Source organism: Dunckerocampus dactyliophorus, chromosome 5, assembly GCF_027744805.1.
Source record: "Dunckerocampus dactyliophorus isolate RoL2022-P2 chromosome 5, RoL_Ddac_1.1, whole genome shotgun sequence".
NCBI classification, from domain to species: Eukaryota; Metazoa; Chordata; class Actinopteri; order Syngnathiformes; family Syngnathidae; genus Dunckerocampus; species Dunckerocampus dactyliophorus.
In genome coordinates this window covers 6,143,273-6,166,227 of record NC_072823.1, presented here as the reverse complement: position 1 = coordinate 6,166,227, position 22,955 = coordinate 6,143,273, and the positions used below count along the sequence as shown (strand labels likewise).

The 22,955-nt window shown below is 40.3% G+C and overlaps 1 protein-coding gene across 3 annotated transcripts in view; it reads right to left on the bottom strand.

Moving 5' to 3' along the window:
* Positions 1 to 6,559: 6,559 nt before the first annotated feature.
* LOC129181621 (zinc finger protein 536-like) overlaps positions 6,560 to 22,955 on the bottom strand; it is a 49,795-nt gene continuing 33,399 nt past the window's right edge. For 2 of the 3 annotated variants that reach the window (XM_054777054.1, XM_054777055.1), the window contains exons 3-4: positions 21,255 to 22,019; positions 6,560 to 7,287 (exon numbers count right to left, since the gene is read on the bottom strand). In XM_054777054.1, coding sequence (XP_054633029.1) covers positions 7,064 to 7,287; positions 21,255 to 22,019 — 989 coding nt within the window. In that variant the 3' untranslated portion in view covers positions 6,560 to 7,063. Of the gene's footprint in view, positions 7,288 to 17,390; positions 19,694 to 21,254; positions 22,020 to 22,955 lie in introns of those variants that run through there. The other variant, XM_054777056.1, reaches the window with a different exon arrangement.

The window sequence follows — 22,955 nt, the reverse complement described above, 5'->3', positions numbered from 1 at the left end:
AGCAGTGTAAAGGTGACTATAAGGTGTTACATTCCTGTTCTGTTTAACTTGCATGTCACAAAGTTTCATAGAAATCATTTGTTTTTGGACAAACTTTGTATGTTTTTCTTTGTTTACGTACTGGTTGGGGCACCCAACCCAAGCCAGAATAAAAAAAATAAATAAAAAAAAACTCAAAGCAGTTCATTTGAGCGTCGGCCTCATGAGATAGATGATTGGAAAAGTGTGCACAGGTTCTAGTGACTCACACTGTGAAGAAGAAAATCATTATCTGGGCGTGTATCCATCTGAAGACCATTAGCAGCAACAAAAGTGAGGATCAGCGTTTGACGTGCTATTCAAGCAAGTTATAAAGGGAGCAGAATGAAATGATGCTGATTATTCCTGCGAAATAACTCAAGTGAGAATCACAGCTTGTCTGTCGTCGCCTTGGTTTGTCGCACGGTTTGTCAAACGCTTTTCAATTACAGACTTTAACTTGAGGCGCTCCCGCATCCCCATGAAGTGATTTTAATGGAGTTTTGGTGCAATTGTTTGTAATGCCAGACAGGTCTTCTCAGGAGGAAGAGGAGAGCGAAGGAAAGATAACATGATACAAGCGGGCGAGCAGGGTTTTACATTTTGTCACGTCCTGTCACCGGTATTTAACTGAACATGTGTGTGATACAATGGCGTGGCCACACTTAAAATATATTATATCAACAAAAGAATGGGATTCACATACTTGATTTTTGTGTGTGCAGCTGTTGGTGTGCATTTTGGACGTGTGCATATGTGGGTGTTTCAGGTGTTTCAGTTCAAACTCGGGTGGGCGGGTCGAGCCACATATTGATAGTATCAATACCAAGGGTAGTATTGATACCAGCGTGATGACAGCAGTATTTTTCTGTTATGTTTGCTATTTTCTATGGAAGCCCATTCCCGCTACTGAAAGAAAAAGAAATATTGCACATCACCTTGACAATGGAGCATAATGAAGCCTAAAGCATTGTGGTTGGAGGAAAGAAAAAAAACAGCACATCAGACTGTACTGTCGGCATACTGGTTTTCCGGATAAAAATGCCACGCAAGATACTGTATCTGCATTTCATTGACAGCCACAGCAATTTGGTTTCACTCAGGCCGCTGTGTCCCTCTTTGCTCCTTATTGATTTACACAAAAAAACACCAGCCTCGTCTCCATTCTGCCTCTAAAGCTCTGGATGGACCAAGCAGGTGCAGGACTGCCGGGCTACAAGCCTAAAGGCCATGGAAGCTGAAACAAGAGAGGCAAGCCTGCACGCAGTCAGAATAACAATGCCTCCATTTCTCACACTGACATAATCCCCATGTTTTATTTGTCCCCTTGTAATTCTTTTTATATCTCGGGCTTATGTTCCTTGGCATCCATTCAATCCCAGCCTCGGGACACACGGCTCTAGCGGGCCCATATGTGTGCCTTGCTCCAGTTAACGCCTATTAGTTCCATTGTAAGTGTGACTAAACTGGCACGTCTCAGCCGGGAGATGGGCTAGCTTTGACTGACAGTCCATGTCTGGATCCTGTACTTTGAGTCTCATGCAGTCTTGTCAAACACAGCCTGTGCCAAAGCATCCTTCACTCCGCCCGCCGAGCACAGGAGCCAAGCTGCTGTGCGCATCTGACCACATGTCTCTCAACGACTTCACATTCCACATCGGTGTGGGATTTTGTGTGAAGCCATGATGCGTCCAGGCGCTCTTCTTTCGTGTTCCTTGCCTTGGGAGTTTTGAAGCCGGTGGAAGAAATGATACAAGATTTGACTGCAAATCAGCCAGCTTTCCAATAACAGCCTGATATTAGGACAGCGGCGTGGTGATGATGTATGTTGTCGGCTGAGGAAATCTGTTAAGTCTGTGCCACGTGACGCCAACTTAAATATTGTTTTCACAACTGTGCAAGCTAATTACCTTTAATTTTTCATCTGTGCTCCGAGGGTTGTAAGAGACGGTGATTAGCGATTCATTACTTCTCATTACCTGACCTGTCAAACTGTTTCCGTTCCTTATTGAGGCTGATTAGGCGAACATGGCCCGTCTATCTCGGTGAGGCTGAGAAAGACCTCAAGCATGATCTGCAGATGAGACACTGATGGGGTGATAATGAAGGGATGTGCATAAAGAAAAGGAAACGTGGTTTTCTGATGGAAAGAAAGAAAAATGTACATAGGCATAGACAAATGTGTCAGACGAGGCCAGACAAGACGGACACAATACGGACAAAATGTACGACTGGACATTTATAGGCAAATATAGAGTTGTGTCTGTGGGACTTACTGTCCAAAAGTGCATTTATGAAGTCAAAGGACATTCATGTTGAACGGGAGGGCCTGGCTCACAATCTCTGTTCTATGGGTTCTGATAAAGGAACCTCATTGAAATAAAAAGTCCATGAAATGCCACGTCTTAATTTAGTCATGAAAAGTCTATGTCAAGACACGACTGATTTATAGCAGGTGAGCAGGTTGTCGTCATTGGCAAAAGGTCAAAGTGAGCCAAATGCATCCATTTTCCATTTCTTGTACTCACTAGGGTGTGAGCCAAATCTCAGGCGAATAAAGAACAAGTGTTTGCTGTTTCCCTCTTTTCCTTTGTTGGTCACACAACCTGGATTGATGTGTTCCAATTTTGCTGTAGGAAGTGATGTAAATCTAATTCATCCATACTAGATACCCAAAAATGTTAACACAAAACACTTTCAGTATGGAACAATTATAGTTTTCCATGCAGAAAACAATTCAGACTCCTGATCAACATTTTAAGAGAATTTATATTTTGCACTGTTGGCTTTTAAAGGAAAACGGCACTTATTTTGGAATTTTGTCCGTCATCCACAACCCGCATGTGAGACATGAACACTCTCTTTTCTGTGCATTCTAAAGATATAAAAACAGATAAAAAAGAGACAGCTCCTTACAGCACGTAATGGGATAAACCTATGCCGCCTACAAGACACCTCCAACAAGGTTTTATATACATGCTGTGATCATGTAGTAGTAACAGGTACATTCATGATAACATGTAATACTTACAGTATTTTTCCGTATTTTAAGCATTGATTTCACATAGCAACATAGAAACGAACGCCGACACCTAGCATTCACTTTCCCAAACTCAAAATGACCATGGCGCTGACGCATTGCAGGCAAGTGTGTGGTGAAGCCAGTGGCTAGCCGGCTAGTAGCTAGCCGGTGTGGTGTGGCAAGGTGTCAATACACCAGTAATGTAGTTCCATCGGCGTAACAATGTTAATAATTAATAATGTCGCTGTAGTTGGTTTGGGCATGCTTGATGCCAGTGTTTCCAGGAGGCTAGTGGGAATGTTGCTCCAGGTGGTGAGGATGGCTTCACGGAGGGCATCCACTGTCTGGAACTGATGTCCATTTTCGTAAAATTCGCTTGCCATCTGTCCCCGAATGTTCAATTGGAGTTCGATCAGGGCAACACGCAGGATGGTCCCAAAGAGTGAGCTTATTCCTCTGGAAGACGTTCTCTGTCAAACCGTCAAGGTTCCATTTTTTTCTCATCAGGGAATAAAACTTTTGTCCACCTTTCAATGTCCCATGTTTGATTTTGTCTTTTAAATGCTGCGGTCTTAAACTTTTGATCAGCTGATGAACACCTCGTGGGAAGTGTAGACTACAGTCCATTAAAGTCTTGTATTGCCTTAAACTGTATTTGTATTTGAGTTCATTTTGAACATTGTTATGCTTGAATGTGCTTCATTTAAGCCAAGAATACATAACATTTGCTTAAATACGCATTTTTTGGACTGATAGGCCGTAGTCAACCACAAATAAATGATCATTTACCAATTTATTATTTTTTGAAGAAACGCAATAGAGTGAGGGAGCGATGTCCGAACCACGGTGGAGAGAGGGACGACTGTGTTCCAAATTGGAAGACCTGAGTGGCATGTGACATCAGAGGGTCTGCTGTATGTGAGAACAAAACAAAAACATTTCGTTGAAAAGACAGTAGAGTGTAATAATGCCTTCAGTAGCGAGACATCAAGCTACCACATTCATCACCATTAGGAGTAATTAATCCCTTGTATTAATTAAAGGCTGTTGCTTTAAGGGATAGTGTGCCTAATTAGGAGCTTTGACAGGAATGACGCCCACATCTAGTAGCCTATTGCAGGAGAACAAGCAGCTGAGCTTTTGGAGCCTTTCAAAACTCTGTGTCCTTGGTCCAACTCAGAAGACGTGTCGGTCCTGGCGTGGTTCTGAAAAAGTATTGACAGGTATGACAGGCCTCCGATTAGCTAGTCAGCTGGAGGCCCAGACCTTGTCACCTGTCAGGTAGCGAGATGAAGGGTGACTGAGCAGCACAGAGGAGACTGGCATGCAGCATAGCCGGGACTGGGTCACCTGCAGAAGTGTTCGTGAGGCACTCCATCACAAAAAAAGGTGGGTGATGGTGACAAATGCGGATCCAAAGAATCTGTGATTGGATCAGGGATTAAGGGGGTGAGGTGTCTCTGAAGGGAAGGACACACTCAAAGGAAAGAGGACAGTAAACAAACGTCAGATGGCCCAGGCAGGCAGGCAGACAGACAGAGTGGCAGAGTGGGTGGGCTTTGACAGACACATCTCACACGGGCTGACAGCGCCGTCAATAGCCCCGGGACGGCCACTCTGATTGACAGCTAGCAGGTGGCGCATGAATGGAGTTGTCAGGACGACTGTCAGTCAAAGTCACATCACCGTGGCTGTGAGGCTTCATGTGAACAGGCGCACAGCTGCCCAAGGTGATCTCTGGGTACGGGGAGAATGTTGGCACGGCAGGCGGGGGCAGCTTGGATCATATGCTGAAATGACCACAGACGGCAGTGGCCTTTGGACCTATTTAACATGAGGCGACGAGATGTTTTTACACAACACGTGATTGATCATACCAAACAAGAATTCCATGGTGACTCTCCAAATCCAGTTGTTCCATTTTCTTGGTTCCCCGTAATTGAGCATTGTTCCAGCACCAGGGCATGAAGCATAGGAGTTAATGGGCAATAATTATATGTGAGAGAGCCGTTCTCCCTGGAGTGGAATCCAGAACAAATGGAAGCTCTGATGTGCAACATTCTACTTCATTACATCTGCCGCCATGAAAGCCCAAACATCTGGCACCACATCCTGACAGATAGACAAGACTTCTGGACTGGAAGGAAAATCAAGTGATATTTAGAGAGAACGTTACATAGGCGGTTTGCTGGATGAAAGAACAAATTCTTTGGTGCAGGCAGGGTACATTCTTCCTATCGGACGAGTCTTCAACTGATAGACCACAAGCTAGTGCACAGGTGTCAAACTCAAGGCCAGATTCGGCCCGTCACATTGTTTTTTGTGGCCGGGAAACGCCTGGAAATACTGTAACACACGTCAAAAACATGTTCTGTCAATTTTATACTCTATGCAACTGGAATTTTTGTTGTTGTGGTTAGGGATGCTCTGATCAATCTGTCACCGATTAGTATAGGCCGGTTTCCGCAAAAAACACATGATCGACATATGCCGTTGTGGATCCATTCTGGGTGGGTTGCAGACAGCAAGTCAATCATTAAATGAAAATATGTAACATGCAACTGATGTCTGACTTGTGTTGAAGTAAAATTGAGCCTTATTTCAGTCATCCTCCTCCTCAATTCCTTGTGTTAAAACCTAAAAAAAAATAACACAAATAAAAATGACTTAAAAGTGTAACAAATATAAATAAAAATGACTTAATAAAAATGTTTTTAAAAAATCCATATATAACAATAAAAAATGACTTGAATAAAAATGTAAAAAAATAATAAAAAATTAAAATCACTTAAATAAATCACAATAAACAATACAAAGAAATACAAATCAAAACGACTTAAAGAAAAGTGTACAAAATAAAAATAATAAAAATTAAAAATAATTAAGTATTGAATTAATGTATTTATTTATAATTTTTTCAATTAAAATATTAATGAAATAATAAAAAAATAATAAATATAACTTACATAAAAGCAAAAAACACAAATGACAAAAGTCTAAAAAAGTATTTAAAAATAAATAAAAATACAAATGCCTTAAATATGTAATAAAAAAGAAAGAAAATTACTAGAAATAAAAATGATAAATAAAAACATTTTAGAAAATCATAAAAATAAATAATAACTTCAAAGCATAAAAATAAATACAAATTCAAAACCAATAAATTAATTAAAAGTGTAAAAAGTAGTATAAATAAATAAAAATACAAATGACAATAGTGTAAAATAAAATAAAAAACAAATAATAAAATCACTTAAATCAAAGTGTAAAAAAATAATAAATACTAATAAAAATGACTTAAATAAAAATGTTAAAATAATAGAAATAAATACAAATTAAAAGTTTGCTAAATAAAAGTGTAAAAAAGGTTCCAAATGTAAAAAAAAATTAAATGACTTAACTAAAAGTGGGTCACCACTTAAAGACCATTCAAAAAATGTGGGTCTGAGGTTGAGTTCATTTGAGAACCCTTGTTCTAAGACAACCTGAACAGTCCAGTTATGCAACAATTCAGGCAAAGCTGCAGCAACCATACTTGTAATGTGGCCCAAGGTGAAAAGGAGTCTGACGCCCCCGAGCTAGTGGTTTGGGCATGTTGGCAAAATGAACTGCACGTAATGCTATAGTTACACCTTCACATCACAGTGGACTTTATTATTATTGTCATTATTATTATATGCAACTTCATTGCTACAGTTAAATACATACTGTGGATCTTCAAGAAACACTGGAATGTACATCAAAGTTTGCTGTTAAAGGGGATCTAGTCCTCCCGCATTGCACAGCGAAAAAATATCCTAATTTCTCTGACTCGTATTTTAGGCAACTCTTTCTGAAGGAACAATGAAGGGATGATAAACAGACAGCAAGTGGAGTCTCAGTACTTAGTGTGTGAACACCCGCAAGTGTAATATTATCATAGAACGTAAGAAAGTGCATAATAGACCCCTTAACGTCTCAGTCATTCCATAACCAAAGCAATAATAATAACTGTCTGTATCCACGGTTGCTATGACAACAACATCAAGTCCCACAGAGTGGCGCTGCGTTCATCTGCTCTCTGTTCATCGCCTCTCTGCTCGGAGGCGATCTCGAGGGCCTCTGGGGCGTGTGTGAGCGACGGAGGCGGCGGTCAGGGTACAGGCTGTTGTCAAAGGGCTTGCGGTGGACGCAGATGACATGCGTCTTCAGGTTGCCCTTCTGGGAGGCACTGTAGGGGCAGTATCTGCACGGGAATGGCTTCCGAGCTACAAAAAATAAAAAAAAAAAACAAAAAAAACAAAGGTTAACAAATAAACAAACGAGAAATATGCAAAGGAATATTCCGTAGCTCAGCTTGTGGTGAAATGTATTTTAAAGGTAAATAAACAGCAGCTGTTATCCTGGCCATCCATTCACCAGAGACTGGAGTCACACTCGAATACACACTATGACTACGACTGAAGTGACACCATACACCGGCAGGCTGCAATATTTTGCCTTTCTAATGAGATCCGATACTAGAACTGTATCAAAAATGCTGTCTTTACACAAATAATAATTCTCACTTTTTATTGACACTGTCAGAGAGTTGTTCATTTAACAATGTGTTTATTGATTTTGGTTGTAGAACTGCACTCCATCATACTGAGAGCTGATTCTCATATTTGGTTACCTAAAATTCTCCCTCATGCTTGGGAATATGCTGTTACTGTCCATGTATGGGAATGAACAAGGTACAAACAGTGGCTGGACAAGTGTTTGTCCCCTTCCTGATTTCTTATATTTCTGCATGTTTGTCACATTTAAATGTTTTGGATCAAATGTAAATCAAACAAACAAATGTAAATGTTAGTCAATGACAACACAACTGAACACAAAATGCAATTTTTAAATGAAACTTTTTATTATCAAGGGAGAAAAAAAAATCCAAACCTACACGGCCATGTGTGGAAACATGATTGGCCCCTAAACCTAATGACTGATTGGGTCACCCTTAGCAGCAACAACTGCAATCAAGCGTTTGTGATAACTTGCAATGAGTCTCTTATAGCGCTGTGGAGGGATTTTGGCCCACTTGTCTTTGCAGAATTGTTGTAATTCAGCCTCATTGGAAGGTTTCCCAGCATGAAGCGCCTTTTTAAGGTCATACCACAGCATCTCAATAGGACTCAGGTCAGGACTTTGACTAGGCCACTCCAAAGTCTTCATTTTGTTTTTCTTCAGCCATTCCGAGTGGACTTGCTGGTGTGTTTTGGATCATTGTCCTGTTGCAGAACCCAAGTTGGTTTAAGCTTGAGGTCACAAACAGATGGCCGAATAGTCTCCTTCAGGATTTTCTGGTAGACAGCAGAATTCATGGTTCTATTTATCACAGCAAGTCTTCAAGGCCCTGAAGCAGCCTCAGACTATCACACTACCACCACCACATTTTACTGTTGGTATGATGTTCTTTTTCTGAAGTGTGGCATTACTATTACATCAGATGTAAATGGGACACACACCTTCCAAAAAGTTCAACTTTTGTCTCGTCAGACCACAGAGTATTTTCCCAAAGGTCTTTGGATGATGTGGGGGTTTTCCTGACCTCTTGGATGAGTTGTCGCTGCACTCTTGGGGTAATTTTGGTTGGCTGGCCACTCCTGGGAAGGTTCACTTTGGTTCTGTGGAGTCCCAAAGCTTTAGAAATGGCTTTACAATCTTTTCCAGAATGATAGATCTCAATTAATCTCAGTTATGTTTTAACAGGGGGGCAATCACTTTTTCACACAGGACCATGTAGATTTGTTTTTTTTTTCTCCCATAATAATAAAAAGTTTCATTTAAAAACTGCATTTTGTGTTTAATTGTGTTGTCACTGACTAATATTTAAAATTTGTTTGATGATCTAAAACGGGCCGCACAGTGGCTGAGTGGTTAGCATGTTGGCCACACAGTCAGGAGCTCTGGAAGATCTGGGTTTGAACCTCCATTGGGCATCTCTGTGTGGAGTTTGCATGTTCTCCCCGTGCGTGCGTGGGTACTCCTGGTACTCCCACATTCCAAAAACATGCATGTTAGGTTGACTGGAGACTCTAAATTGTCCACAGGTATGAATGTGAGTGTGAATGGTTGTTTGTCTATATGTGCCCTGCGATTGGCTGGCGACCAGTCCAGGGTGTGCCCCACCTCTCGCCGAAGTCAGCTGGGGATAAGCGGCATAGATGATGATCTGAAACATTTAAGTGTGACAAACACGCAACAAATAAGAAATCAGGAAGGGCTAAAACACAATACTACACACTTTCACACTACTGTATATATTTTTTTGTTGTTGTTGTGAATAATCATTAATTATTTCTTGCTGAGTTTTGGCTACCACTTTATGAAACCCCTTTCCTGCTCACTATAAATGCACACACACACACACACACACACACACACAGATAAATAAACACACACACACAAGTGTTGAGTTGAGGAATGACAGACGTCTGCAGCTGAGAGGAAAGGAATGCCAACACTTCCTGTCTGTCCCATGCAACCCAACCCCACTCGCTCACTTTTAAGCACGCAAACAACAAAGCAGTTAATAGCTTCCATCAGTTGATCGGACCGTAATGTAAAACAAAAATCAGCACGACGCCAAAAGCACGGAGGCGTTGTGATTAAGCCGATGACTCATGCACCTTTGTGCTTTGACAGTCATGTGTCCTTGCTCACCGCTGGGCTATTCTGGACAAGTTAGCTCATAAAATGACTTTTTCCTGTCCGTCTCACACTTCAATGTGTTTCTCAGTGATTCATGGTTACAGTAAACCGTTATGTGCTGATGTCATTTGACATCACTTCCCAAAAACCGAGGGCCGTCTCAAGCCTTGTCGCCCTCCCTCCCTCCCTCGCCTCTTTTCCCCCTCTTTTCCTCTCTACCACGCTCATCATCAGAGCGGTGGACAGCTGCAGGAAGCTGAACACTCGGCCGTGCATCTACATAAAAATGTGTTTTGGGGGCGAAATTTGGGAAAACTCACAGAAGGTGTAAGCAATAAAAGGTAATGCTCCATCTGCTGGTGTATAATAACCTGATGGCCAATAAAGGACACACACACACACACACACACACACACACACATATATACTCATCAGGAAGACGATAAAGCCTGACACGTGAATATCATCAGAATGGCGCACAAGGTTTTGTGTGTGTGTGTGTGTGTGAATGTGTCGTGTATTAAATGTGAAAGAAGGGGGCTGTAAATAGTAAATGAAAGGGTGTGTTGAGATCACTTCTAAAAGCTTTCGTCAATGAAAATGGAAAATAAGGAAAATGTGGCAATGAGGAGATAACGTAAAAGTTCCCACAGTTTTTATGGAATTCTCCACTGTCTCCCATACTGGTGTGAAATCATAAAAAAAGATGTAATTGATGCCATCTTCATAAAGTCGGGTTAAAAGGAGTCAAAAGGGTTTCACGTCGACATCGTGCTTGTCTTTCGTTCCTCCTCATGGTCCTCCTCCCCTCCCACAGGAGGAGAGGGCAGGTCCAGGAGAGGGCAACCTCCAAATAAGTTCCATTAATCACCAAGAAGAGTCTAATGTAACTAATATTTTACAATTAGAGGAGACAGGAGTGGGCTCGGAGCCATCCATCTCTTCACTGCATGATCCTCTATTCATAGGTTGCTCTCGCCGCAGCTTCAGACCACAACACACACACACACACACACAATGTACACACAGTGCATGTGATCCTATACCTTTACACATGCACACGGACAGGGGCAAATAGATTTGAGGGGAAATGAGAGAGGAGGGACTGTGTGGTGCTGACAGAAAGAGAGATGATATGCCAATAGTAGAAGAAAGGCACAATGATTGCTGACTTGGTAGAAGACAGTGACCTGTATTATGTGGAAAATGACACGTGAGAATGCATGTGGCAAGCAAGAACCTGCTCATAATCAGGTAAGAAAACACATAAGCAAGCGGAGAGAATCTTTGCAAACTATAATGTCACTTTTCATACTCTTTTGGATCCAAATCCATGTCAAGTTCTTGTATTTCAGGTTGTAAGACTGAATGACTTCCTCACTGCACAGATCCCTGTATGGAATTTACACTACCATATTTTGTGGTATTTTGTAAGGAAGACCGTTTCTGCCACTGACAAAAAAAACATATCCCAATGGTAAGTCATAATTACGAGATAAAAAGTCGAAATTATAAGATAAAAAGTTGAAATTACGAGATAAAAAAGTCATAATTATGGGATAGGAAAGTCATAATTATGACATAAAAAGTTGAAATGATGAGATAAAATGTCATAATTATGAGACAGGAAAGTCATAATTATGAGATAAAAAGTCGGAATTACGAGATAAAAATTCATAATTATGAGATTTAAAAAAAAAATCTGAATCATGAGATACAAACTGCACGTGTGCCGAGTGCCATCTGACGAAGGCTCCAGTGAAGACGGCACTATCTCACACTTTTGAGCTAAAAAGTCAAAATTACAAGATAAAAAGTCATAGCTGTGAGATAAAAGCCCGAAATGTTGAGATTAAAAAGTCATAATTATGAGATAAAAAGTTGAACAAACTGTGCATGCAACTTTTTCTTTCATAATTATGACTTACCATTTGGGATATTTTTTTCTTTCAGTGACGGAAAGGAAACAAACGGGCTTCCATAATTTTGTGATCGGTGGTAAAAAAACAAAAAAAAAGTTGCAGAAAGTTGGAGTTAAAGAAAGATACTAATCAGTACGCATCTTCTCATTGTTTACATGCGCTGGTCACTACATACCATGGAGTCACTGATTATTATCAGCTTTAAAGCCCTCACTCCACATAATCACTAGCATGTGCTCATGCAAAATCTCTTTTAGGTTCATTTTAGCTTCAAGATTTTATCTGTCAGAAAAGTCACTTCAAAAGGGTTGCACCAATGTGCTCTTCAAGCAACTTAAAAAAAAAGGAAGAAGTTGCCTGAAACCAGCTACAAAGGGGTGATTCCTGCATATGCCGCTTCAAGCGATGTCTGCATGTGTGCACGGCACATTCATTGGACATGCGGCTGTGTCATATTGTGTATTTTCCAAGTTAAATAGGTGAAAATCTATGAAATCATTTCCCTTTTAAGCCCATGAAGCTGCGTAACTGCATGTGTGTGCAAATCTGGGAGGGTTACATTCAATCATAGCGGAAGCAGGACATTTAAGTGTAGTAATGGATTCTCCTTCAATAAAAACAAAAAGACCCCGACAACTTCAGAGGTCGACCTATTTGAACATGTGGGCCACTATTTGATACAAAACAGGGAAAGAATGTTAACTGCAGTGGATTACGTTCTGGGACCACCAGCCTACGCCCGTAGAAAAGTCTATTTTTGACACAAGGCTCGCTCCTCCCCCTCCAAACCCTCCTGCTAGCTTCACGTTGACGTTCTCCTCCGATTTTGGATCAACATTTGCAATAAAAGTGTCTGTTGCAGACATTGGATTTGATTCAGCTCCAGAACCCACCCTTTCTCTCTTCAATTGCCATTGTTTACTCGCAACACAATCGAGGTTGAAGCCCCAAATATGCCTCACACATATGAAATGTGTATCATATAATAATGAATGATAATGTAAGACGATTGATGAACAAATGGAATCAGAGTCACGGTGTAGCCAGTCACAGCACACAACTATGGTGCGTTCAAGGACTGCCAAACAAAGTGCGAAATCTCAACGCTTGACAAAAAACACAACAGTGAAGCATAAAGATATGAAAATGTAAAAATAGTTTTTTACCTGTATTATCGCATATTTATAAATTATTCTCCGACTGATGGGGGAAAAAATAAAAAAAATATATTTTTTTTATCAAAAATCCACAAATTTGCAATTTGCAGGTCCGTGAATCCTGAATCACGAGTGTGCAAGGATCCACTGTGTTTTCCCTGTTTAAAAGTGTCTTTTTTTGGCACTAATCAAAGGCAAAATCCATCACAATTAATTAATAGCAAATACATTATACTAGGGATGTCTGATAATATCTGCTGAGGCCGATATCGGCATACAAATATATTAATTTCGGTACCGGTTTTCTGTCGATAAAGATATCGGCACGGGAGTGATGAAGTCGTGCTCCACTCAGCACAGTATGTCCTTTAGTACTTGGTCTGGTAATACCCTTTAAGACTTGAATCGAATTAGTTTCATTCGTGCTGCGTTCGTGAGTGACGTGTTGAATTAGCCCAGTTTATCTTTTCACTGACTGTATTAGTCCAGAGTTTCATCTTTACTTTACTTTTCACTTTACTTTGTTCTTGTAGAGATGTTTGTGCCACGTAGAAATCTGCAGCTTTCCAAATCGCATCTTTGCAAGCATTATTGAATTAAATGCTTATTTGTGAATGTGTTGAAGTGCTCATGGCACTAAAACACGTTAATCTTGTTATGCTCTTCGCGTGCGTTCATGGCTGTGCTTGTTTGCACCTGGTTGCCAGTGTGACCTGCAAGTTTTCGCGACATAAATTGCTAGCAAAACATGGATTGTTGTCAGTTCTATTGTCAGGGTCTATTGTTGTCGTTCTAGCCTAGCTTCTAGCCTAGCTTGCAGTCGATCTGTCAGTTTCAGTGAGTAAACCCGTATTTTTTTTTAGTAGATGTATTGAAGGATTCTTAGAATAATAATATGGGGTTTCATTCCAGGGCTAAATAAGCAGCGACCGCTGCTCAACTCCTATTCACTCCTATTTCAGTAGTTTATTTCTTTAAATGGTATATATGTATTTATATTATATTTATGATAGCAGTATGGCAAACATGTTATATTAAGTGAGTACTTTCATTTTGGTTTTGTTTTTTACAAACTTGGTTTTGTGATTTTGGTTTCACAAGCACTTTATTTAAGACTCACGTGTCCTACTTGTTGATACTAGGAGAACATGTTGCTTGAATTGACTATTGGTCATGACCTTTTTTATGACTTTTTTTTGTTTTTGAGACAAAATGTTTAAAATAACTATGGCACTTTTTCTTATAACCAGTGTTGCATACTGCAGTATTTGTCTTATTTTGCACAAAGAGTGTTTATATGTGACATCACAGTAAAAGAAGCATCATGTGTTCATTCATTACACAAGCTGTGACCTGACTGTATCGGAGATCGGTAAAAAAAAAAAAAGCCAATATCGAGCATTTCCACATTTAAAATGAACAGTAGTTACTTTTGGAACATCTTCTGACTTAATTACTCATACTAAAAATGTTACACAAAACATTACCTGTATCAAGATACTGTCTTGCCAAATTTGGGTTGCTCTTGGACCACTTTGGGAATCCAATTGGGTATCTGTAAGTTGAGAATTTCATGCAATATTTGTCTTTGAAGTCCAAATCTTGTCATATTAAATGTTTATGTATTTTTCTTGTGCTTTCAAGTAATAAAAGGGCGACACCGCAGTGCTGAAACTGAATCAGCCGCAGTGTAAAAATGATAAAAACGATCATGACCCGCCTTAGCACCAAGTGCACATTTGTGTGTGAGTGTGAGATAATGACCGTGATGACAGTGGCGGGGCCGACGGGGGCCAGAGGAGCTGAATGGTGACGGATGACACAGTGCTGAGCTCTGATGGCCCACAGACAGTGAGTGATGACTGCACATCCTTCCCAGCGCTCCACCCTTCATTATCTCCATGAGGAGAGGCACGGCACAAAAGAGGGCCGCGTTGCCCTCTCGCTGCCCTCGCACGACATCTGCTCACGGAGACAGGCGCACTACTGCTCGCTCCTCTTTCACCCCGCCGTCACTCCATCTATCTCCATCTGCGGCCATCTTTTCTTGCTCCTCATCTCTAGCCTCTTCCCGGCTCCCTCCGCTGAGGGGACGCAGGGGTCAGACAATGAGATAATGACTCATCTCTTTCATATGGGAGCCTTTTCTTTCTCTCCATTCTTAATCATTTCTGTATAGATCTTCTCATGTTCACCGTGAGAGGCCGGGCTTTATCAGTTCATTTGTCAACTGCTTCAAAGTTATCCAAGGGCATCTATGTTATCAAAACTGTGCTGGGAAAGATGAATGCACGCCCTAAGAAAAAGTCAGGCGCTTTCGGTGCATTTTAGTGCGGTAAATGTTGCCATCTAGTGGCTGAACCGTGGCATCGCAAGGGATGAGAGGCTGGGTTCAAAACACAAGGGATCTTCTCTGGGAGACTAATGAGCATGCAGACAAGTTCACGCAGAGGTCACCATCTGGCCAATTACCACTGCTGGCACATTGGAACCGACCCGAGCTGTCAGCGCAAACGCATCACTCCATGTCCAAAGTGCCCGGCAATATGTCAGCGTGCCACTCGACATGCCATCCAGCGTGGAAAGGATGGGGGCAAACAGAAGACAGACCCGTGACAAAGCCACCTGGTCAACGCTGCAGACAGGACAGGCTGCGGGGGCCACCTGCTTTGCTCGTTTTTGGAGGACACTCCGCACACCCTCAATGTCAGTTATCTCTCTCTGTGTCCCGTTTGACTGACAGGCCTACGAAAGAAGGCTTCAAACAATTCCTTCCAGGGGGGGTGATTGCTGAAAACGATGAAATTATGCACCACATCAGGGGTGTCCAAACTTTTTCCAGCGAGGGCCACATAGGGAAAAATAAAAGGATGCAAGGATGCAGCAACACATGTACTAGATATGCTAAGAAGTATGTCCTATATATACTTAATATATATATATATATACATATATATATATATATATATATATATATATATATATATATATATATATATATATATATATATATATATATAAATATATTAAAATGATATTATTTTTCCCCATAATAGTACAAGCTTATTGTTGTAAAATTGCAACCTTTTTTCTCATTCGATTACAACTTTTTGTCATAATATTTTGACTCTATTGTCGGAAAATTACAGCTTTTCTTTCCATTTCTGCTTTTCTATTTCAGCTTTCTTCTTGTATATGTTCTTTTCGTCATTATGACTTCATTCCCATGATATTTTGACTTTATTCTCATAATATTATCACTTTTTCCCCAACCAAAAGTTTCAAAAGTTACAACTTTATTCTTTATTCTTGTTTGTTTCTCATAATATTCATAATATTCTTGTAGAATTACTGCTGAACATGTAGTTCAGCAGTAATTCTACAAGAATAAAGTCAAAATATTACTAAAAAAAAGTTGTAATCTAACCAGAAAAAGTTGTGATTTTACAATAATTTTTTTTTTTACAAGATTTTATTTTTTCAAGTCATAATATCAGAAACAAACCCAACAACAAAAAAAGTTGTAAAATGTTGTGGAAATTAGATTGTGGGAAAAGTTGTAATGTTAAAAGAATAAAGTAAAAATATTATTGGAATAAAATCATACTCATGATAAGAAACCTTGAAAAGTTTAAATAGTTGGAAAATTAAAAAAAAAAACAACAACAGCAAAAATGGTAAAAACAGCTGTAATTTTACAAGAATAAAGTCAAAATATTAAGAGGCAAAAGTCTTATTTAAAAAAGAAAAAAAGTTGTCCATTTCACGTGAATAAACTTGTAATATTATGACAAAAGACATGTCAATTTACTAGCGAAGAGCTGCGATATTAAGAAAAAATATGTTATGTTTTAGTAATAAGTTGTAATATTATGAGATGTCATTTTTGGAAAATTAGGTTGGGGGAAAATTACAATATTATGGGAATAAAGTCAAAATATGGAAATAAAGTCATAATTACGAGAAGAAAATGCACAAGAAAACACTTTAAATAGCTGATAAATTTATAAAAATGGGGAAAACAGCTGTAATTTTATGAGAATACGGTAAATACATTAAGAGAAAAAAGTTGCGATTTTATGCAAATAAAATGATGTCATTTTAGTAGCATAGAGTCAAACAATACAAAATAAAGTTGCAATTTTTGGAAAACTAGATTGGGGGAAAAGTTATAATATTGGGGGAATAAAGTGATAATATTAAAAAAAGAAAAGAAAGTTGAAATACTTGGAAAACACAAAATAAACAACAGAAAAATGGGCCAAAAGATAGTAGAGGCCAAAATTCATACTAATAATAGGCTTTTTCTCCTACCTGTATACTGTATGACATGCAGTTTTTTCTTGAAATATATATACAGTATACAGTATACAGTATACAGTATATATACAGTATGTCTTAGCAGCAAAGTGGCCCTTGCATCCTTTCATTTTCATTCAAAAAGTTTGGGCACCCCTAAATTACCCGCACGTGTGAATGAACGGCTAGTGACCCGTCCAGAGTGTACCACACCTCTGGGCCCAAGTCAGCTGGTATAGACTCCAGCTCACCCATGACCCTGAACTGGATAAGTAGAACATGAATAAATGAATGAATGAATGAATGAATGAATGAATGAATGAACAAACACAAAGTTCAAAGTCATATATTAACATCACAATTTCAAATTCTGCTGTACTGTACGGTAGCCCAACTCCATATATCTTTGTTTTGTTTTGTTATATGACATATATTATATTTAATTTATCAGATCAGGTGTCCCAATACGTTTGTCCTACAGCAGACTTGTTTTCACCACGGGCCACATCGTCGTCATGACTGCTGTGCACCTCAAAGATGCTGTGACTGATATGTAGTGTTCTACACCGGTCACTATGTGTCAGTAATTGTTACTGTAATGATCGGTGAGACACACAAGCACCAGACTTGGTCGCCAGAACAAAAGGCTTTTATTGCAGGTTTGAAAGATCTCACAAATGGCACAATAATCCCTACTAAAAATCCCTAATATGAACACGGGCTACTGTTGTGGCGCCCACGCCAAGCTAAATTTAACTCTGAACACCTGACCTCACTTCCTGTCCGCCCACCATTCAGGTTCCCTCGGGCAGAGATTCTCAATTGGTAGGTCGCAAAGCGAAAGTGGGTCGCAGAGTCGTTTTCAGTGGGTCATGGGGTTATGCCTGGGCAAAAAAGCTAAAATGATGACCTGCTGTCCGTGAACGCACCATGCCTACTTGTCTGTGCTATTCGCTTGCTACGCAGCCACGAGGCCATGTTTGTGGGCGACTTTAGGTTAAGCTGGAGGGGAAGAACATCGAGTGGGGACTTAACCTGATGTCTGTCCGACACACAGCTGCAGATATCTGCTGGAGAAGAGCGCATCATGAAGACAGCACAGTGTCTCACTGCTACCACTAGCATTGTGTTGCAAACAGTCCCTTTAAATATCAGATATTTGAGAAGTTTGACATTAAAAAGTTGGATCGCTGCTTGTCATTGAGTGGTGATGGTGGGTCCCGCAGCCAAACCAGTTGAGAACCACTGCCCTGGGGAACACATTTAGAGCAACACACACGAGCACAAGTCTTATTTATGCCTTAAATGGCTTATTTGCTCTTATTATGTCTACTATAAGGCCGCGTGGTGGCCAAGCGGTTAGCATCGTGGTCACAGAGTCAGGAGAACAGTCTGGGTTCGAATCTCCACTTGGACATCTCTGTGTGGAGTTTGCATGTTCTCCCCATGCGTGGGTTTTCTCCTCCCACATTCCAAAAATATGCGTGTTAGGTTAATTGGCGTCTCTAAATTGTCCATAGGTGTGAGTGTGAATGATTGTTAGTATATATGTGCACTGTGATTGGCTGGCGACCAGTCCAGGGTGTGCGAGATCAGCCGGGATAGGCTCCAGCATACCCTCGCCACCCTAGTGAGGATAAGCGGCATTGATGGATGGATGTCTACTATAACGGAGTGTAACGGTGGCTACAGGGGTGCTCATTCACGTCTAGAGGGCTCTAATAATGTTTAAGAAATGTATTTAGCAGGTCTTAAAGAGGTTTTCCAATTAACCAATGAACCGTGATAGACGAGGGGTTACAGCACTACTATACTACTATATAGTTAGACAACAAAAAAATCTTCAGAATATAAAAATAAAATCATAATAATACTAATAAAATAATAACAAAATAATAAAATATATAGAGCCCTAGCTGCATGCCTTACAAGTTTTCTGTCACAATTGAAAAAAACAATTTGACACCTGTGAATCTCCACAGACAGGGACGTTGCTTGATGCCAACTGTCGTACACTCAGAAGATTCTGAAATATGAGTCCTCCGACATGTCAAGTCAGGCTGATTTGTCTTTTTGAAATCCAAATGGCATTAGGTGCAATTACGACGGCGTGACAAGTCTGAGAGGCGTTGCAGGGGAGAGGCGCCTTTTGCCATATTGTCATAACCATCTGTGCACGGTGACACACAACTACGAGTAGCTGTTCCAATCGTAAAGAAAGGGAACAGATGTGAATCCCTAATGGAGTTGACAGGCACTTTCCTGTCTTTCACGTGAACATATTGAGTTTCAGAATCAAAAAAAGGGGGGGGGGCAGAGAAGGTGTATCATGTTGCACTCCTAATACATGCATATCAAAGACCCCAGCTGTTGGATCCCCTCTCATGAGAGACAGCATTATTAAATCTGCACTCAGCAAGCGTTGCACACCAGCACAAGAGCTTTAAGCCTCTCTGTCGGGGGAGCGGGGGGGGGGGGCTCAACTGGCTTGGGCCATTTGTAACCTATCACACAAGGAGATTATATCAGTCCTTAAAGCGTGCAGGTAATCAAGCGGGCACACCTGTGTCTTCCTTAGCTCAGTTTGAATCAGTTAGAAGTTTCAACTGGGAAGAAAGAAAGAGAGAGAGAGAAAAACTTTAAGTACCAATGAAGCGTGTTGTGTATAATTGGCGTGATTCGTTCACATGCACGCTTCACACCTTCCCTGTCAGGTGATGATGGCTCGGGATCTGCCATCTGCCAAAAATACTTTTTTCGGGGAGGAAAAGTGAGGGAGCTTGTGGTAGTATCTAACAAAGTCACACATTACGCAGGAAGCATGATGTGATACTTTTAGTGTCCCCTTCCCCTCCCAAAAAAAGAGAGCTTCAATTGGGAGACATTGAACCTATTTGTCCACTAGGTGGGAGTATACGCTTTCAAATATGAGGCCAGCACTTGCAACGTGTTGGAAAAGCCGCTAACGTCATCTAATACGGGGAACAGTGAGGGCCACGTAGTGAAGAATGAAAGGATGCAAGGATCACTTTAATATTTTGTAAATCAACACATGTAGATATGCTAACAAGTTTTATATATTTCAAGAAAAAACTGCATCTCAGCTTTGTGATATGAGTGAAAAAGCTCTTTTTTACCCCCATTTTTAATTTTTTTTTCAAATATTTAAACTTTCTTCTTAAACACTCTTTGCAAATTTTCTTCTCGTAATGTTTTGACTTTATTCCCACAGTATTTTAACTTTTTCCCCAACATAATTTTCCAAAAATGCCGACGAATTAAAATTATGTATTTTTTTTTATTTTTTTTGTATTTTTTCTTTCATATTTCTACTACTACAACTACTATTTGCTACTAAAATGGCATTATTTTTCCTCATAATGATACGAGTTTCTTCTTGTAAAATTGCACCTTTTTCTCATTACAATTTTCTTACTGTTTTTAAGTATGATTTTCGGTGTTTGCTCCTTTTTTCACATTTTGGTATGACTCTTTTCCCATCATATTTTGACTTTATTCGCATAATATTGTAATTTTTTCCCAACCTAATTTTCCAAATATCACAATTTCATTTGTTTTGTTGTTTTCTCTAATTCTCATATTACAACATAGAAAAATATATTTTTTTTCTTTAATGTTTTAATTCCATGCTGCTCAAATTACATTATTTTTCCTCATAATATTACAAGTTTATTCTCACAAAATGGCAATATTTTTTTCTCGTTAGAATACAACCTTTTTTCTTAATATTTCTACTTTAATTTTTCACATTTCTCTTGTTTTTTTTTTCTTTAATTTTCCAGCTATTTAAACTTTCGGCTCGTAAATGCTCTTCTCGTAATTCTCGTGACTTTATTCCCATAATATTTTGACTTTATTCTCGTCACATCATAACTTTTAGAACATCTTTCTTTAATATTTCAACTTTAAGCTACTAAAATAACGTTATTTTTCCTTATAGTATTACGACATTATTCTCGAAAAATTACAAAATTTTCTTCTTACTTTACAATTTTTTTCTCTTAATATTTTGACTTTGCTCTTGTAAAATTACTGATGATTTTTCCATTTTTGCTTGGAGTTGCTTGTTAAGTTCAATTTTCGGCCCCCAGGGCGCAACTTGGACACCCCTGATCTAACATGTACGACATGTCAGCGCACGCTCACCTGATGTGACATTATTCACGTTCCCCCCGCCGTTCAATATGGTCCTATGGATGCTGCCGCGGTTCTTCTGGGCCCTGAGGAGAGACAGAAGGCCAGCTTGCGGATAGGGGCTCATCGGCTCTGGAGTCAGGTTGTCAGGTGAGGACATGCTTGGTTGTGTTGGGGCCCACTGGCCCATCTTGTCGTCGGCCTGACCCACATCCTTCAGCATCTTCCACTCGATGGCATCTTCACCTGACCCGTCCCGCTTCTCTTCTTCCAGGGTTGCTTTCTCAACGTCACCCGTCGAACCGCTCACGCCTTCTTTTACTCCCAAAAGGTCACACGTGTACGCTGGTTTGGCATCCAGCTCTGCTGGGTAACTGTGAAGTGGATTGAGTCCATTGCTGAACATGCCAGACATTTGGAGCAGCAACGCAGGAGACATGGTGGGATGCGAGGACACAGACAAGTCTAAAGGCTCATACTGGGACTTGTTGGTGAGAGCGGATGAAGGACTATCACTGCCTGGATTCTTGTCAGGGACCAGCAGGGGATTTTCACTGTGGCTCTCTGCAGGAAGGTATTGACTACTCGCTGGGCTCCTGTCCTCCCTGGAACGTGGTCTGGGCTTTGGGTTGGGGCTCGAGCTCCTGCTGCCGCCGGTGGGCTGCAGAGGGGAGGACAGATCCCTGCTGTTCTGCCAGGGTGGGAAGTGGTAGCGGTCCAGCTGGAAACCAATGGCGGTGTAGTCAGCGGAGGGTGGACACTTGTAGGCATTGTCACCTAATGCACACAAAAGCAGCAAACACATAATGCAAATGAAATTGTGCGCATAGTAAGCACTTTGTTCCGAGAAAGGCACACGTAGCTACGACTGTTCTCAAACATGAAAAATGTTGCAATCCCACGCAGAGCTGAGTTGAATGATTTAAGCGCTGCCCTGCAGTAAATCAAGCTTGTAATCAGCTTTCAGCTCCAGTGATCCATCATTTTACAGTATGGCTGCCACCACCACGTGCAATAAATACACCCAAAGATGTTAACACTAAACAAGATTCCTCCAGAAATAATAAAAGAGTGAAATGGTAAAACATCCAAAAGAGGGTGTTGTTTGCAGAAAGAAAGGGAGGCAGGAAATAGGGTTCACAGCTCTGATTAACCACAATGAACTGGAGCTCCATTTATTTTTGCGTCACACTTAAAAAAAAAGCGCATTCGGTTCTTCTTCTTTTGCTTTAATCCTGTTTATCTTTGAATGACGTGTAATTCGTAACGTCTCCTTCTTGTGTTTACACACAATGTAATCGCCGTAGTGATGACAGAAACACCCTCCAGGGTTAAACACACTTCAGTGTGACCATTTGGAGTAAGAGATCGTCAGCCTCACACTGTCTTTAAACAGCCCAGCTGTTTCGCTGCCATTCCAATTACAGTAAAAGTCATCCAACGCCATTAAGCCACAAATATTGGCAGTTTATTGCCCAACACTCTCTTGGCATTTGAAGGTCAGGCCATACATTATACTGTGTCTTTTAGGGATGCGTCTGGGATAGGCAGATAAACCCACCACCATTAATTTAATTCCATGCATATTGATGCCTTATTGTTCTTCTTTAATGGACTAATATCTGAGTTACAACAGTGATTCATCCCCGCCAGAGAAATATCAATTTCATACACCTCAAGATGTGACCCTGAGGTAATTCTCCAGATCTAATG